The sequence below is a fragment of the Lotus japonicus genome, chromosome 4 (genome assembly GCF_012489685.1).
Source record: "Lotus japonicus ecotype B-129 chromosome 4, LjGifu_v1.2".
NCBI lineage: Eukaryota > Viridiplantae > Streptophyta > Magnoliopsida > Fabales > Fabaceae > Lotus > Lotus japonicus.
The window spans coordinates 1,540,399-1,557,171 of NC_080044.1; the positions used below are offsets into that span (position 1 = coordinate 1,540,399).

Sequence of the window (16,773 nt, forward strand, 5' to 3'; positions counted from 1 at the left end):
TAAATAAGTGCTTAATTAAGTTTTTTTCCCAAACGGGCCTTAATCAATCAAATAAGAGAATGTTGAAAAGAGTGTGAAAGTGCTAGTAACACTTCTCAATTTTAAACTCCAAAATATTTTCAAAAAAAACTCTAAAATACCTCTCCCATTCATTACTCCATTACTTCATTACTCACTTGATTCATACACACTTTTACTTTTTTTTCTATCTATTTATCTTTTCTCTATTGATTAAATCATTCATCACATCTTTACAGGGGATGAATAGCTTACTTGATTTCCTCTTTTTAAGACGGGCTACTCACTTACTAAGCTAAGAGAAATTAAGGATATTAAATGGTGAAGGGTATTAACATTTGTCTATAAAAAGAATCTACCACATGTATACATTCTCTCATTTTTATTTTATCTCTCTTCCTCTACATCTTTACATCTAAGACCATCCACAATGGATGGTTGAAACCATTGTTTAAGTTTGTTGAATTTTGTTGAAGGGGTTTAATGGTTGTTGAAGTTGGTTGAAAGGGGGGAGAGAGAAGAAAATTGTTGAAGATTTTCAACAGAATTAAAGAGCCTGCGGTGTGCCACGTGGCGCGAGGCCAGTGGCCACTGCAGGCGCGTGTGCTACACGCGCAGACAAGGCGCGCGCCTTGTCTGCAGGAGAGATAAATTTTTTTTTCAGCCCCTGCCACGTGGCTTCCTCTGGTTGGTTGCTCCGGATTTCGTTTTTCCTTATCTTTTGAACTCAATTATTTCATCAAAAAAAATATTTTCTGAAAAAAAAAATTATACCAAAATTCATGATTTTTTTTTCTCTATAAATAGAGACTTGGTTCGTTTGATTTGGACACAGAAAAAAAAACCAAGTTTTTTCACTCTCTTATTATCTCTCTCACTATCTTATTTATCTATCTATTAGCATTTGTATTGAAATGGATCCCAACAATCACCATTTCAACACCCAGAATTCTTCAAACAACTCATTGTTAAGTATTTATTGTTTTAATTTAATTTAAATCGATAATTGTAATTTTATGTAATTATAAAAATAAAAATATAAAATTAAATAAAAATATGAAATAAAAAAGTGGTGGGGTAGGGTGAGTGGTGGGGTAGGGTGTTGAGAGTTAAGTAAAACTATTGGAGTGGGTAATTGTTGAGAACTTGTTGAATTGGAGAGAAAAAATGATATGGAGTGTTAGAAAAAAAAAAGTGGGATAAAAAAGGGTTAAACAAAACATTTTTTGTTTAACCATTATATATGGTCTAAACAATAGGTGTGAACAAAATTTATCTATTTAAAAATCTCGAGTATGCATCAAGCATGCGGCTGTCTGACATGGGGTCACGGGCACATTCAGAAGTTAATAGCGTGCTGGCCGGAGTCACGAGCTTACAGGTGTATTGGGCCTTGGACTTTTTCTTCACAAACTTCAAAAAATGCTTTTATTTTTTTTTTTTGACAGAAAATGCTTTTAAATACTTTAGTCGCTCACTTTTCAACATATTATATTTACATTTTCCAACCATTTGTATTCTATTTAAAATAAATATCACTACTAGATTTAATAGAACATTCATAAATTTAAAAAATTACATCGTTTTAGACATTCTTTCGCTCAAACTTACTAATTAAAATAAATTACACCCTAAAAAATCAATATATATATATATATCTCCCCTTTATAAACATTCTGCAAAGTTATTCAAATTTTCCGTAACTTTTACTAAATTTCTACTTAATTATGGCATTTTAAATCATTTTATATTCTCAATCTATCATAAGTTATAAAACATTTAAATATCTTAGGTATGAAAGAATTTACAGAAAACTAAAAACTTCCTTAATTTTAAATTATAGGAAATTTATTAACTTCAAAAACCATGGATCAAAAAATTTAAATTATACATAATATAAACTAAAGGGGAAAAATTGCAATTAAACATTAGAAACAATTAACCTTATTAATACATGAAATTAATGATGAATGTTGATAGTTCATACTCGCTACACATGCATTTGAAAAAATGAGACAAACATATCACTAACTCGGAGCTCAAGGTGAGCCCTCCATGGCAAATGAATTTCTGGGGGAGATACTCTAAGAACTAAGAACAATATGTCAATGCCACCCTCTCGTGACATGATACTACAAATGCTTAGTTGCTTACTATCAATGTATGACCATGTTTAGATACGAATCAAATAGCACTTACTGCAGCTTATTCAGTGCTTTTTTTAGTAGATAAGCTCTAATAAGCCTTTGTCCAAACTCGATCCTAAACTACATGGGCCTCGTGTGACGACCCCTTGCTCTGCCACATAGCAGAGCATTCCTTGGGACTGGATATTCATCTCTAATTGATTTAGAAGGTGTATATACCCGAAGATAGAACTGCTGTCCCAAATACTGCCTTGCCCAATTCTCAGACCTTATATTCCACATTCCCACATTGTCCAGAGCCATGTAGATTGCTGTCCATGACTTTGGGTATACCTGAGTTCAATTAGAACAGGTCATATGCCACGACGGTTAAAAATATAATAAAAAATCATGTCTTCACCAAACTGCTTAAACTTTTAGAATAGTTGGTTCGTGATATGATATCAAAGCCTCTTTCATGTATAATTTTTACCTGAGTGGTGCATCTAGCAACAGTGTCTCTCAGATTGTAGCGTGCTCTACTATTATCAGTCCACTGCCCGCTACCGAATCTATTTGATCAATTTCACAGAATGAGTTCATATATTAGATAGATAGATAAAATTAAGACAAAGTTATTTGATTGAATAGAGATATATGAGTGTAAATATAAACTTACCCTACTACAAAGAAGGAATAGCCGTCGATATGCCATGACTGCACTGAATCCTCCCAATTTTGGAACACGATCTCAACATATTCATGGAAATTAGCACCCATGACAGATGCTTGTTGGTAGGCATTGCCCCCATTAGGAAATGTAGGAATGCTTCCAACATAGAAAACTCCAGGAATCTGGAAGTAATCAGCAAGTTTCAATGGCGTGTCTGGTGCAACATAGGAGACACTGTTGACAGCATACCTCTGCTTGCCATTGATATAAGGAGCAGAGTTTTGAAGCACGATAGTTCTTGTAGGCTTGATCAATCCATAGTGGTAAGACCCCTGAGGGTTTGGTCTTGGTCCACTTGCCGTCAGGTTCCGCCTGATTTGAGAAGCAGCATTAAAACATAACAAGTCTTTAACATAGCTGCATTCACAATAACTCGAACCCAAGACCTCTACTTAAATTAGAATGAAAGAGTGAGCAATAGGCGAAATTACCGGATACTCATGGCCTGATAGATAGATGAAGTAATACCAACGGTAGGACCTTGAGGAACTGGACCAGATACCGCATTGCGCGAGTTGCTGTAATGAAGAACTGAAGTTGTTGTGAGTATCTTTCTGGTGAATCTTGTGGAGACAACAACGTAGTAATCCTTCACAGGCTGATTAGCTGTGACAAGCACAGAGTAGGACTGTCCCAAGTGGATGTCAAGGGAAGTATATGAGTTTTGGATAGTATGAGACCCTTCTACCTCCACAAGTTTCAAGGTATGGCCTTGGATTCTGAAGTTGATGGATGATGTGAGCCCCACATTTGATATCCTGAACCTGTAAGTCTTACCTGCAGATAAAACATTAAAATGGTGTTGCAATGAAATACATGGCATGAGTTTGAAATTCTTTTACTTGTTAGCAAAGTAAAAGCAAGTTCAACCAAGCTTTTAACTCAAAATGGACAATTACAAGTTATTTGGCTACCTACCTTGATCTACAGTGAACGTGTTTCCGTTCCAACCACGTCCATTGATAAGAACGCCATCAGGGAAGGGGAGATTATGACCATTCTCTAGGACTCGTCTCAGTCTCTACAATTACATACATAAGTATTAAGGAGAGGACGAGGATTGAGGACTGAGGAGAGGATGGTTTGAAAAGAGAGAAAAAAGGAAATTGAAATGAATGCAAAGGGCTTACATGGTGGTCCATCTTGAACCAATCTCCAGCAAGTACAGTAAATTCCCCGGTCGGAGGAGGAAAAGGGACAGGAATGCGCGGGCGACTCCAAATTCTGATGCCGCCGAATGCTCCAGCAGCTTTATGCATTCCAAGTGATGGGAAGTAGAAAAAGCTACCAATCTGGTCTTTAACCTGGAGAGCATAAGTGAAGTTCTTCCCAGGTAGGATTGGACAGTTTGTGCCTTCCACACCATCCTGCCATGAGTTTCTCCTGTGCTGTAAGCCATTCCTGCAGATCACAAGTTCAAGAATCAAGACCATCAAACTCCAACAAACTAAAATTATTTCGTGTTGCTAAAGGAATAAACTACATCATTCACTTGAATTAATCAGTGTTCATAAAATCAAAATATAAGCAAATGAAATTGCAAAAATCATCTATTATGGAAAGTTAGCATATACACTCATTCATGAAATGTGACTTAATCTGCTTCAATATATTGCACAACAGTTCATTGCGACAATGAACTGTGATAATTTTACAAGTAACACATTTCACATTGGGGTGGGGGTTATCAGTTCTCTTTTAGGTTAAACTCTTTATCAAGTTTGTGCCTGAAAATGTTACTATCAAGCACTTCAAATGGGAAAAGTGATGAAAAAAATGTCATGTTTGCTGGATTGGGCAGAAGTCTGTGACACCATAAGGGATTTACAGTATAAACAGATTTTCACAAATTAACAGTTCTGTTAGTCCATGATCTGATGCTATCATATCTATGAATTCCACCATGTCCCAAATTCCCACAAGCTGCAAATGAGGTTACTCTTGCTGTATTTAGGTTTCTGCATCATTCACAAACTTTTCCTACTGACACTTTGGTGCAATAGGGGCATGATCAAATCTTACAAATCAAATCATTAAAATTAAAAAAAAAATTAAGTGTGGGATTATATTCAAATTGGGAAATCATAACTCCCATTATTAAAGAAACTTCATCCCTTGCCGTGTAAATTAACAATATAACTTTCACAGTTTCACGGCTCATATAGCATTGTCCTAGTGATATTTAATGTAGCACAGCATGGTTTTTTGCTTACTTGATTCAGTTGGTTGAGTACATTCTGTGGGGAGGTATGGAGTCTATATAAACTCAACCAGACCAATAAATTTTATTGTAGATGCAGTTAAGATGCATAGAATGTGTTAGGTGACCTTGCTAAGTTGCCAGCACATGTATACTATTTTAATTGCATGGATCTACAAAGTCAATGAATTTCGAGATGACTAAATAGAATAATGTATGATGAATCGAAGCCAAACCCATCATAGAATCATAATTCCAGTGTTAATAAATGTTGGACCAAGATTGGACCATAAAGCACCACTGAAAATTGAGTTTAACCTTTAATTGGCTGTTTGTTTTAAAGTGGCCAAAAAAGACAACTTTGAAGTCTTGTGCTTCCATTTAAAGTAAGATTTCCTTCTTTTTCATGTGCTAAGTGAGGCCATTAGATTTTGTTTGATTACCACAAATGAAATAAGCCAATTTATGTGGGCTCTGGGCACACTTTATTTCCAGGGAAGGAACAAGTTCATGTGATCTACCAGAAAAGTAAGGAGCAAAATCCAATTTTGGTTTCCTAAGGTGTCCCCACAACTGACAGCCAGTCATGAAACTGTTCTCCTTTAGACTCGAAGATCACATTAAGTGGCTAGGCCTCGCCTAATACATGTTTTTCCATACACGCTGCTCAGAGATCTAACCCTGAACTAAATGCTTAAGGAAACCACGAGACCTTGTTGGTAGCAAAATGCAAAATACAGTTTTGCTGATAGAAAAAGAAGGAACTTTAAGTATCTTTATTTTTTCAGAAAGAAAAGGAATTCAAAGATACTATTGGTATCTTGAAATGAGCAAAAACAGAACAATAAATAAGATCCGAGAAATGTACCATGAAATGAGGAACGGTTCTCTGAGGTAGTTATAGACACTGATAATCAAGTTTTCATTGGTAACAGCATCTATTTGAGGCCCCGGAAACTGGCCATTAATCAAGATCCCCTGCAAAATCCAAACCAAACAAACGCCTACATTTGTTAAAAACATGCCATTTCTCAGAAAAATCAAAACGATGTACCAATGGAAGTACCTGTTGCTTAACACCAAGAGGGTAAATGTCACCATAGGTGATCTTCCAAGTGAGGTACCTATATGGATCTTCAGAGTTGGTTGAAGTGAAAAGGAATGTGAGAAGAAGAATGAGAGAAGAGAGAACATTGCAGGGTCTCATTATGAAAGAAACACACTCCCTTGAGAATGTTGCTTAGATCTATCTATCTATATGGTTGTTGTTCTGTTCTAAAACTAAGGTTTAAGCTCCAGACAAGGATAGAGAAGAGAACAAGCACCTACTACAACTGAGTCTGGTCTCACTTTTCTAGTCTCTCCTTGTTTATGTTTGGACTTGTAAACAACTGGTATCTTCTCCACTCCACTGCACCACAATGCATTTTATGTATTACTCAGTTTAATTAAAATATGTTATGATTTCTTTTCATTAAAATTTCAGTTTAACTTAAGGGAATTTTTTAATACGTATTAATTAGAGGAATTGTATTTGTACAACACTTTGTAGGGTAAGATAAAGTAATTGTTGTGTGGGGTGAGTAAGGGATGGCAATGGGTCTAGGACCCATAGGGTACCCGCAAAAAATACCCACTATGGGTAGGGTAAAAACCCGCTAGATGGGTATGGGGTTGGGTATGAGTAATTACCTGCAAAAAGTAGCGGGTATGGGTGCGGGTATGAGTATTATAGTACCCAACCCGCCCCATACCCGCACACACATATTATTATTATTATTATTATTATTATTATTATTATTTGGTAATATATAACAAATTAACTTAAGCAATAACTTTCAAACTTACTCTTTTTTTAAAAAGTCGGTGAGTATTTAAGGTATTCATAATCATCACTAATAGAGATCACAATGTAGCGTTACTTGGAAAGCATGTTTGGGATATTCTTGTTGAATCTGAGAAACCTTGGGTGCACCTTCTTCAAGCCAACTATTTTCCTGATGGATCGTTCATGGATGCTGTGAAGTGTTGCGGCAGGGTTTTGAATTTCAGATTGGGAATGGCTCGTCTTCCTTCTGGGACACAGCGTGGTGCGGCAGTCAACCTCTTGGCCAACTTGTGGATTTTGTTCATTACTATGATATTGATTACCGAATTAGAGACCTCTGGGATGGCAATCGTTGGAAGCTGGAACAGCTGTGGACGTTGTTGCCTAGTCAACTAGTTCAAATCATTAATGCGAATCACCCTCGGCTTAATCCTCATGTGGCAGATAGTATTCGCTGGACAGGGCATCTCACTGGCAATTATACTGCAAAAACTGGTTACAATTGGATTATTGCTCAGAGAACCGCGGGGATGGCTGATGTGTTGGATCCTAATAGCAACTGGAGTTGGATTTGGCGTTTAAAGGTGCTGCTGAAGTGTGCTCTCCTAATTTGGCTTGCTATGCATGATTCTCTGCCCACCAACGCTTGCAGATTCCGGAGGGGTATGGCGAGTTCAGCTAGTTGTGCCCTCTGCAATGAGGGTGATAAGACAGTGTTGCACTGTCTTCGTGATTGTAGACATGCTAAGGGCCTTTGGAATCAGCTAGGCTACTTCGCTTCCAATGCTATGTTTCATATCCAGGACCAGTGTTTGTGGCTTCGTCATTTTTTGGGGGATTCTAATCCCATTGCGGTTTCTGCGGTTTGGTGGATTTGGAGGACTCGGTGTACTTTCTGCCTTGAAAACTTGTTGTTGCACCCTCTTGTGGTAATGGCGAGTGTCACAGGGATGGCTAATGACCTCAAGGCGTGCTTTGGTGTTGCTTCTATTAGTGCTCCTTCGACCCCCAGACTTGTGCGTTGGAGCCCTCGTCGTACCGACAGTTTGGTGGTTAATGTTGATGGTAGTGTTCGTGAAGCTCCCACGCGGGGAGGATTTGGTGGTTGTTTTCGTAGTGGGCTTGGCCAGTGGTTTGGTGGTTTTTATGGATATAAGGATGAATCTCTGATTTTGCATATGGAACTGCTGGCTATGTTCCATGGGTTACGCATTGCTTGGGATCGTGGTGCCCGGGTTGTTGAGTTCCAATCGGACTCCCTTGAGGGGGTTACTCTTGTGAATTCTATACCGTCGTCCCGTCACTTAAATGCTTCTTTAATCTGGGATATTAAGGACCTTTTGGCTCGTGACTGGCACGTGGAGGTGATCCACACTCTCAGGGAGGGGAATTTTTGTGCAGATTTCCTTGCAAAGTTTGGAGCTTCTCAGAGCAGAAACTTTGTGGCTATTGATCACCCCTTGGATGGGATGAGCTTAGTATTGCTTGCTGACTCTATGGGTGTCTCGTCTGTGAGGCCTTAGTCCGGGGTTTTCCCGTTTTTCTTTTTCTTTCTTTTTGAACTGTACAAAAAAAAATAATCATCACTAATTTACTCCCACTTATTTTTAAAATTTGTAAGTTATTAACCTACAACTTAGGGCTATATTTTAAATCTAAATTATAAATTTAAAATTATATCTTTTTCGTTTTTTCCTTCTAAAAAAATATGCTTAGTTGAATGATTTTATTTGTTAAGTATTTGAATAATCTTTTGTATTTTTATTAGTGTTTTTTATTTGAAATTGTAGTTGTATTTTTGTTTACTATTAACAAAAATAGTGAAAAATATATTTTGGTTAGCTAAATTGCGGGTAATGGGCACGGGTATGGGCAAATAGGTACCCAGAGGGTACCGGGACGGGCATTCAAGTTGCTACCCACGCGGGTATGGGGACGGGTACGGGTAATTTTTTAAAACGCGGGTATGGGGATGGGTACTATAGTACCCTACCCAGACCCTACCCATTGCCATCCCTAGGTGTGAGTTGCCTCCATTGATGGACTTTTTTAGCATGTTGGAGCCGCGTTGACATGGTAGAGAGACGTACTTGAAGAAAATACTTCGACACTTAATTTAGTGAGAGTGTAAAGAGAGAATCAGAGGCCAAGAAGAGCTCAAAGTTTGCATAATGAGTAATGCGTACGTATGTGAACAACTACACATGTATTTATAGGATTTGTGATTGTCATATTCGTCTCTCAAAGTCATTAGGAAGCCCTGTGGAAGGTCTTATGAGATCTAAATTAGCTATCTCTAGGCGGGCCTTGAGTAAATGTTGCTAAAAGAGTCAGAGTTGTGCTGCGGCTCAGCTTCGACAAGGTGTTCCTTAGCTAAATCATTTATCATGCTACTATGATGACCATTTGGTTGTAATACTTCTTGGCTAATGAGACTTTTTAGGCTTTACGATCTTTTGAGTTCAAGAGTGAAAAATAAATGTGTTGTATAAATTTATTGATGAACACTAGAACTATTGAAGTCCACCACATGTACAACAAATAATTAGTAATTCATATATGGTGCTTGTTATGACACTTTAAGCCAGATCAATGTGTGGTACCTAAAATGATGTGTATCAATAAATATACATGCTCTGATTGAGTAAACATTCACATAAGAGCAAAAACGCAAGAACTTGTTTCATTGTTTGTCGGCCATGATCTTCAAATGTCTTCCTCTCTATCATTTATAAGTATCAACGACCAAAATTGTATCACATGTGATAATAATTTACTCAACTACTTAATACGATTATCACACCTAAAATAATTTCTAGACATCACACAACTCACCATCAACTTCATATTATAATTGGTTTTATGTTGCATAATTTTTAGTGATTAATAATCTATGTATTTAACTGATGAAAGAGTAGAAGGTCTCGTGAAAATAATGTCAGAGACCTAAGTTTTGTTTGATAGCGAAGGCAAAGATAGATGGAATGAGTTGTCACACGTGGGACCCATAGAGCCATTAATTGACCATCGTGAAGTGATCACATGCTTTGGATTGGGATTCTCCACAGTTAAAATTTAACCGCATCAATCTATGTATGAAGTATCAACATTGGTCAGTTGAAAAAAACAAAGGAAGAATGTGCCAAAAAAAATTGGAACCAGTGAATAAGAACCGCACAACGATTTGAAAAAGCTCATAATCCAACTTCCATTTTACAATACAATAACTTATAATCTCTTTCTTATTTTATTACGAAAAAATCCAACGTAATGTACACAGCTGAACTCCTTAAACATCTACTTTAGAGTTTGATCGATCCTATGACCGTATGTAATGTGTATGAGAAAAATTTATTAGGAGAAATTTACTTACTTAATGTGATATTTGAAACTTGAAAGAATTAGTCTCAACATGGCCGTTTGTGGGATAAAAAAAATCGTAATTAATTTTTTAAAACTTGGTACGATGAAGCAACTTTTTTTATCCAATGTGACAACACTTACAAAATTCAGCAAATGAGTCCCATAAATTACTCAAACTCTTTGATTCTCATGGACAGTATTTTTATAAATTGAATTTGCTAATTTGCTCTTACTTTTTCTGTTTGAAACATCTCATTTGCTCTTACTTAATTTTTAAAAATTGTAAGTTAGAAAAATATAATTTAAATTTTGTTAATATGCTCCCAAAGGTATTTGTTGACTTACTTCTTCTAAAACATACTCCTAAGTAGAAGCAGTTAATAATCCTCATTGAAAATCAAAAAATCATTCAAACCAACTTTGTATTGAATTGTTTTTTCAAATCTTCATTCATTAATAAAAGGCTTTGATCTAAGAATCTGTGTATAGTTTGAAAAACCGTCTAGATCTTATACTGTGTAAGAGTTAACACCAAGCGGGGATAGCTCAGTTGGGAGAGCGTCAGACTGAAGATCTGAAGGTCGCGTGTTCGATCCACGCTCACCGCATTTTTTATTTTAATAATTTTGCTTTGTTTTTACATTCAATCATAATTTATTGATGTCGGTGGCGGCAACTGCCAACTAAATCTAATCACCAGGGCTTAATTTCGGGGCCCCATGCTATTATTCTGGACCATCTTTCCTAGTAATGAGATCCGTGTAGGTCCAACTAAGTAAAATAATACACATCCAATTTTGTCAGTACAAAAATGGGCATAAATATCAACATTATGTTAACTCTTTTTTTTTTTGGATTAATATCAAATGGTTACCTGCAAGACTTACATAAGTGAGTCTACTACTTACATAAGTGAGTCTAAATTCCTAATGAGTGATATAAAAATGCAATCAGATAAAAAATTAAGGATAAAAGCATGCTCACTCTAGCTAATATACTAGAAAATTAAAGAAAGCCTCTGAATTACAAACATTAGTGAACTAGAGCAGTATTTATTTTTCCTTCCAATTTACCCAGGAGCTCCAACTTTTGCAAGTCATCTGACTTTAGCGGAGCTGTGATTTATAAAGCTTTCAAGAAAGCCTACACATCATGGCTTCGGCGTCACCGAGAGGAATCAAGCAACCAATAGTTGAACCCTTGGCTTATAAAAAAATAAAATAGTTGGACCCTCGAAAACCAGGCATCTCCATAACAAAAGAAAAAAGGGGAAGAGGAGAATGACAGTGACAGAGGTAGTCGCAATCGAGAGATGACATCGAATGCAGCAACAACAAGACCTCATCGGTGAAGACAACAAGGGATGGAGGCAGAGGTGGTGGCATAGAGGATGGCCACAAAAAGGAGAAAAACCCTATCTAGAAATGACGAAAACCACACTTGTTGGGTAACAAATTCACCCCGCAATAAGTAGGTGTTTCTCGCACAATAGGTAGGTCATCTTCCACTATCAAGTGGAGATCCCAAAAGGGGTGGCGGTTGATGCTCTCTTCAAAACTTGGGAGTGGTGGCTAGGATAGCAAGTTAGATTGAAGATGCCCCAATTTGCCAACATTATTTTACTTATGTAAGTGTATAAGTTTTCATCAAGGATCATCCATTTTCAACTCAACCGATTGCAAGCGCCAACGGCTTCAAAACGATGAGCTAAACGAGAGCAAAAATCTCGTGTAGAACAAAAGGGTAAAAGCTCATTTGATTCTGATTTCCAGTACGAATACGAACCGTGAAAGCGTGGCCTATCGATCCTTTAGACCTTCAAAATTTGAAGCTAGAGGTGTCAGAAAAGTTACCACAGGGATAACTGGCTTGTGGGAGCCAAGCGTTCTTAGCGACGTTGCTTTTTGATCCTTCGATGTCGGCTCTTCCTATCATTGTGAAGCAGAATTCACCAAGTGTTGGATTATTCACCCACCAATAGGGAACGTGATCTGGGTTTAGACCGTCGTGAGACAGGTTAGTTTTACCCTACTGATGATAGTGTCGCAATAGTAATTCAACCTAATACGAGAAGAACCGTTGATTCGCACAATTAGTCATCGCGCTTGGTTGAAAACCAGTGGCGCGAAGCTACCGTGCGTTGGATTATGACTGAAGTCAGAATCCGGGCTAAAGCGATGCGTGCGCCCGCGGTTTGTTTGCCGACTAGTAGTAGGGGGCTTAGGCCCCCCAAAGGCACGTGCCCTTGGCGACACCCGCTTGGTGGATGCACCTTGCGGGACGCCTTGAAACGCAATTCCCAACGAGCGGCGGGTAGAATCCTTTGCAGACGACTTAAATACGCGATGGAGTATTGTAAGTGGCAGAGTGGCCTTGCAGCCACGATCCACTGAGATTCAGCCCTTGTCACTTCGATTCGTCCCTCCCCAATTCATAAGTAACACACATTCATTTAGTATGGGCCATAAGAGGCTATGAAGCATGTTTGAGCTGATGCAAATAAACAAGATCACTTGAAATGGCCCTTGGCAAGTTTGGCCATCCGTGGCAAGGGTGGCCACGCTCAAGTTTCACTAGGCAAGGTTGGCCAAGGGAGTCCACGCTCAAAACCATGAACATGAATATGATATTATGACTGAATGCCTATGCGAATTTGGGTGGAAAATGCGTTTTCAAGGGAAAATCTCAAGTTGGAAGGGAAACTTGGTTTGCCATGGCATGCCTCGTTGCCCAAATGGTTTCCCTATGCCAAAGTTCCCCATGAGCTCCCATGCCAAAATTTGAGAATTCTTGCCCCGAGGATGGATTTCCCAAGGCTAACCTATGCAAATTTGAGTGGAAAATAAGTTTTCAAAGGAAAATCTCAAGTTGGAAGGGAAACTTGGTTTGCCATGGCATGCCTCGTTTCCCAAATGGTTTCACTATGCCAAGGTGCCCCCATGAGCTCCCATGTCAAAATTTGAGAATTCTTGCCCCGGGGAAGGATTTCCCAAGGCTAACCTATGCGAATTTGGGTGGAAAATGAGTTTTCAAGGGAAAATCACAAGTTGGAAGGGAAACTTGGTTTGCCATGGCATGCCTCGTTTCCCAAATGATTTCCCTATGCCAAGGTGCCCCCATGAGCTCCCATGTCAAAATTTGAGAGTTCTTGCCCCGAGGATGGATTTCCCAAGGCTAACCTATTATGAGAATTTTGGTGGAAGATGAATATTCAAGGAAAAATACCAAGTTGGAAGGGAGACTTGGTTTTGCATGGCATGCCTCGTTGCCCAAATGGTTTCCCTATTCCAGGGTTCTCCCGTGAGCTCCCATGTCAAAATTTGAGAATTCTTGCCCTGGGGAAGGATTTCCAAGGCTAACCTATGCGAATTTGGGTGGAAAATGAGTTTTCAAGGTAAACTCTCAAGTTGGAAGGGAAACTTGGTTTGCCATGACATGCCTCATTTCCCAAATGGTTTCCCTATGCCAAGGTGCACCCATGAGCTCCCATGTCAAAGTTTGAGAATTCTTGCCCCGAGGATGGATTTCCAAAGGCTAACCTATGTGAATTTGGGTGGAAAATGAGTTTTCAAGGGTAAATCCCAAGTTGGAAGGGAAACTTGGATTGCCTTGGCATGCCTCGTTTCCCAAATGGTTTCCCTATGCCAAGGTGCCCCCGTGAGCTCCCATGTCAAAATTTGAGAATTTTTGCCCCGATGATGGATTTCCCAAGGCTAACCTATGCGAATTTGGGTGGAAAATGAGTTTTCAAGGGAAAATCTCAAGTTGGAAGGGAAACTTGGTTTGCCATGGCATGCCTCGTTTCCCAAATGGTTTCCCTATGCCAAAGTGCCCCCATGAGCTCCCATGTTAAAATTTAAGAATTCTCCGAGGAAGGATTTCCCAAGGCTAACCTATGCGAATTTGGGTGGAAAATGAGTTTTCAAGGGAAAATCTCAAGTTGGAAGGGAAACTTGGTTTGCCATGGGATGCCTCGTTTCCCAAATGGTTTCCCTATGCCAAGGTGCCCCCATGAGCTCCCATGTCAAAATTTGAGAATTCTTGCTCCGAGGAAGGATTTCCCAAGGCTAACCTATGCTAATTTTGATGGAAAATGAGTATTCAAGGATAAATCCCTAGTTTGAAGGGAGACTTGGTTTTCCATGGCATGCCTCGTTGCCGAAATGGTTCCCCTATGCCAAGGTTCCCCCGTGAGCTCCCATGTCAAAATTTGAGAATTCTTGCCCCGATGATGGATTTCCCAAGGCTAACCTATGAGAAATTGGGTGGAAAATGAGTTTTCAAGGGAAAATCTCAAGGTGGAAGGGAAACTTGGTTTTCCATGGCATGCCTCGTTTCCCAAATGGTTTCCCTATGCCAAGGTGCCCCCATGAGCCCCCATGCCAAAATTTGAGAATTCTTGCCCCGAGGATGGATTTCCCAAGGCTAACCTATGCAAATTTGAGTAGAAAATAAGTTTTCAAAGGAAAATCTCAAGTTGGAAGGGAAACTTGGTTTGCCATGGCATGCCTCGTTTCCCAAATGGTTTCACTCTGCCAAGGTGCTCCCATGAGCTCCCATGTCAAAATTTGAGAATTCTTGCCCCGGGGAAGGATTTCCCAAGGCTAACTTATGCGAATTTGGGTGGAAAATGAGTTTTCAAGGGAAAATCACAAGTTGGAAGGGAAACTTGGTTTGCCATGGCATGCCTCGTTTCCCAAATGATTTCCCTATGCCAAGGTGCCCCCATGAGCTCCCATGTCAAAATTTGAGAGTTCTTGCCCCGAGGATGGATTTCCCAAGGCTAACCTATTATGAGAATTTTGGTGGAAGATGAATATTCAAGGAAAAATACCAAGTTGGAAGGGAGACTTGGTTTTGCATGGCATGCCTCGTTGCCCAAATGGTTTCCCTATTCCAGGGTTCTCCCGTGAGCTCCCATGTCAAAATTTGAGAATTCTTGCCCTGGGGAAGGATTTCCAAGGCTAACCTATGCGAATTTGGGTGGAAAATGAGTTTTCAAGGTAAACTCTCAAGTTGGAAGGGAAACTTGGTTTGCCATGACATGCCTCATTTCCCAAATGGTTTCCCTATGCCAAGGTGCACCCATGAGCTCCCATGTCAAAGTTTGAGAATTCTTGCCCCGAGGATGGATTTCCAAAGGCTAACCTATGTGAATTTGGGTGGAAAATGAGTTTTCAAGGGTAAATCCCAAGTTGGAAGGGAAACTTGGATTGCCTTGGCATGCCTCGTTTCCCAAATGGTTTCCCTATGCCAAGGTGCCCCCGTGAGCTCCCATGTCAAAATTTGAGAATTTTTGCCCCGATGATGGATTTCCCAAGGCTAACCTATGCGAATTTGGGTGGAAAATGAGTTTTCAAGGGAAAATCTCAAGTTGGAAGGGAAACTTGGTTTGCCATGGCATGCCTCGTTTCCCAAATGGTTTCCCTATGCCAAAGTGCCCCCATGAGCTCCCATGTTAAAATTTAAGAATTCTCCGAGGAAGGATTTCCCAAGGCTAACCTATGCGAATTTGGGTGGAAAATGAGTTTTCAAGGGAAAATCTCAAGTTGGAAGGGAAACTTGGTTTGCCATGGGATGCCTCGTTTCCCAAATGGTTTCCCTATGCCAAGGTGCCCCCATGAGCTCCCATGTCAAAATTTGAGAATTCTTGCTCCGAGGAAGGATTTCCCAAGGCTAACCTATGCTAATTTTGATGGAAAATGAGTATTCAAGGATAAATCCCTAGTTTGAAGGGAGACTTGGTTTTCCATGGCATGCCTCGTTGCCGAAATGGTTCCCCTATGCCAAGGTTCCCCCGTGAGCTCCCATGTCAAAATTTGAGAATTCTTGCCCCGATGATGGATTTCCCAAGGCTAACCTATGAGAAATTGGGTGGAAAATGAGTTTTCAAGGGAAAATCTCAAGGTGGAAGGGAAACTTGGTTTTCCATGGCATGCCTCGTTTCCCAAATGGTTTCCCTATGCCAAGGTGCCCCCATGAGCCCCCATGCCAAAATTTGAGAATTCTTGCCCCGAGGATGGATTTCCCAAGGCTAACCTATGCAAATTTGAGTAGAAAATAAGTTTTCAAAGGAAAATCTCAAGTTGGAAGGGAAACTTGGTTTGCCATGGCATGCCTCGTTTCCCAAATGGTTTCACTCTGCCAAGGTGCTCCCATGAGCTCCCATGTCAAAATTTGAGAATTCTTGCCCCGGGGAAGGATTTCCCAAGGCTAACTTATGCGAATTTGGGTGGAAAATGAGTTTTCAAGGGAAAATCACAAGTTGGAAGGGAAACTTGGTTTGCCATGGCATGCCTCGTTTCCCAAATGATTTCCCTATGCCAAGGTGCCCCCATGAGCTCCCATGTCAAAATTTGAGAGTTCTTGCCCCGATGATGGATTTCCCAAGGCTAACCTATGCGAATTTAGGTGGAAAATGAGTTTTTAAGAGAAAATCTCAAGTTGGAAGGGAAACTTGGTTTGCCATGACATGCCTCGTTGCCCAAATGGTTTCCCTATGCCA

The 16,773-nt window shown here is 39.5% G+C and overlaps 1 protein-coding gene and 1 non-coding gene across 2 annotated transcripts; one reads left to right on the forward strand and one right to left on the reverse strand.

The window, feature by feature from the left end:
- Positions 1–1,946: 1,946 nt before the first annotated feature.
- LOC130712063 (L-ascorbate oxidase homolog) lies at positions 1,947–6,487 on the reverse strand. The gene is made up of 8 exons (XM_057561894.1): positions 6,144–6,487; positions 5,946–6,055; positions 4,008–4,278; positions 3,796–3,898; positions 3,309–3,654; positions 2,824–3,189; positions 2,638–2,716; positions 1,947–2,498 (listed from the first exon to the last, which is right to left on the reverse strand). The coding sequence occupies exons 1-8, from the start codon at positions 6,282–6,284 to the stop codon at positions 2,286–2,288; spliced, it is 1,629 nt and encodes a 542-aa protein (XP_057417877.1). The 5' UTR covers positions 6,285–6,487; the 3' UTR covers positions 1,947–2,285.
- Positions 6,488–10,803: 4,316 nt separating this feature from the next.
- TRNAF-GAA (transfer RNA phenylalanine (anticodon GAA)) lies at positions 10,804–10,876 on the forward strand. Its single transcript has one exon. It is a non-coding gene; the product is annotated as a tRNA-Phe (tRNA).
- Positions 10,877–16,773: the final 5,897 nt, after the last annotated feature.

Coding starts and splice junctions, on each gene's coding strand:
- LOC130712063 (XM_057561894.1), bottom strand. CDS start 6,284: ATGAGACCCTGCAATGTTCTCTCTTCTCTCATTCTTCTTCTCACATTC. Junction 3,899..4,007: donor GGTTCAAGATGGACCACCAT/GTAAGCCCTTTG, acceptor ATGTAATTGTAG/AGACTGAGACGAGTCCTAGA. Junction 2,499..2,637: donor TTGCTAGATGCACCACTCAG/GTAAAAATTATA, acceptor AATTGAACTCAG/GTATACCCAAAGTCATGGAC.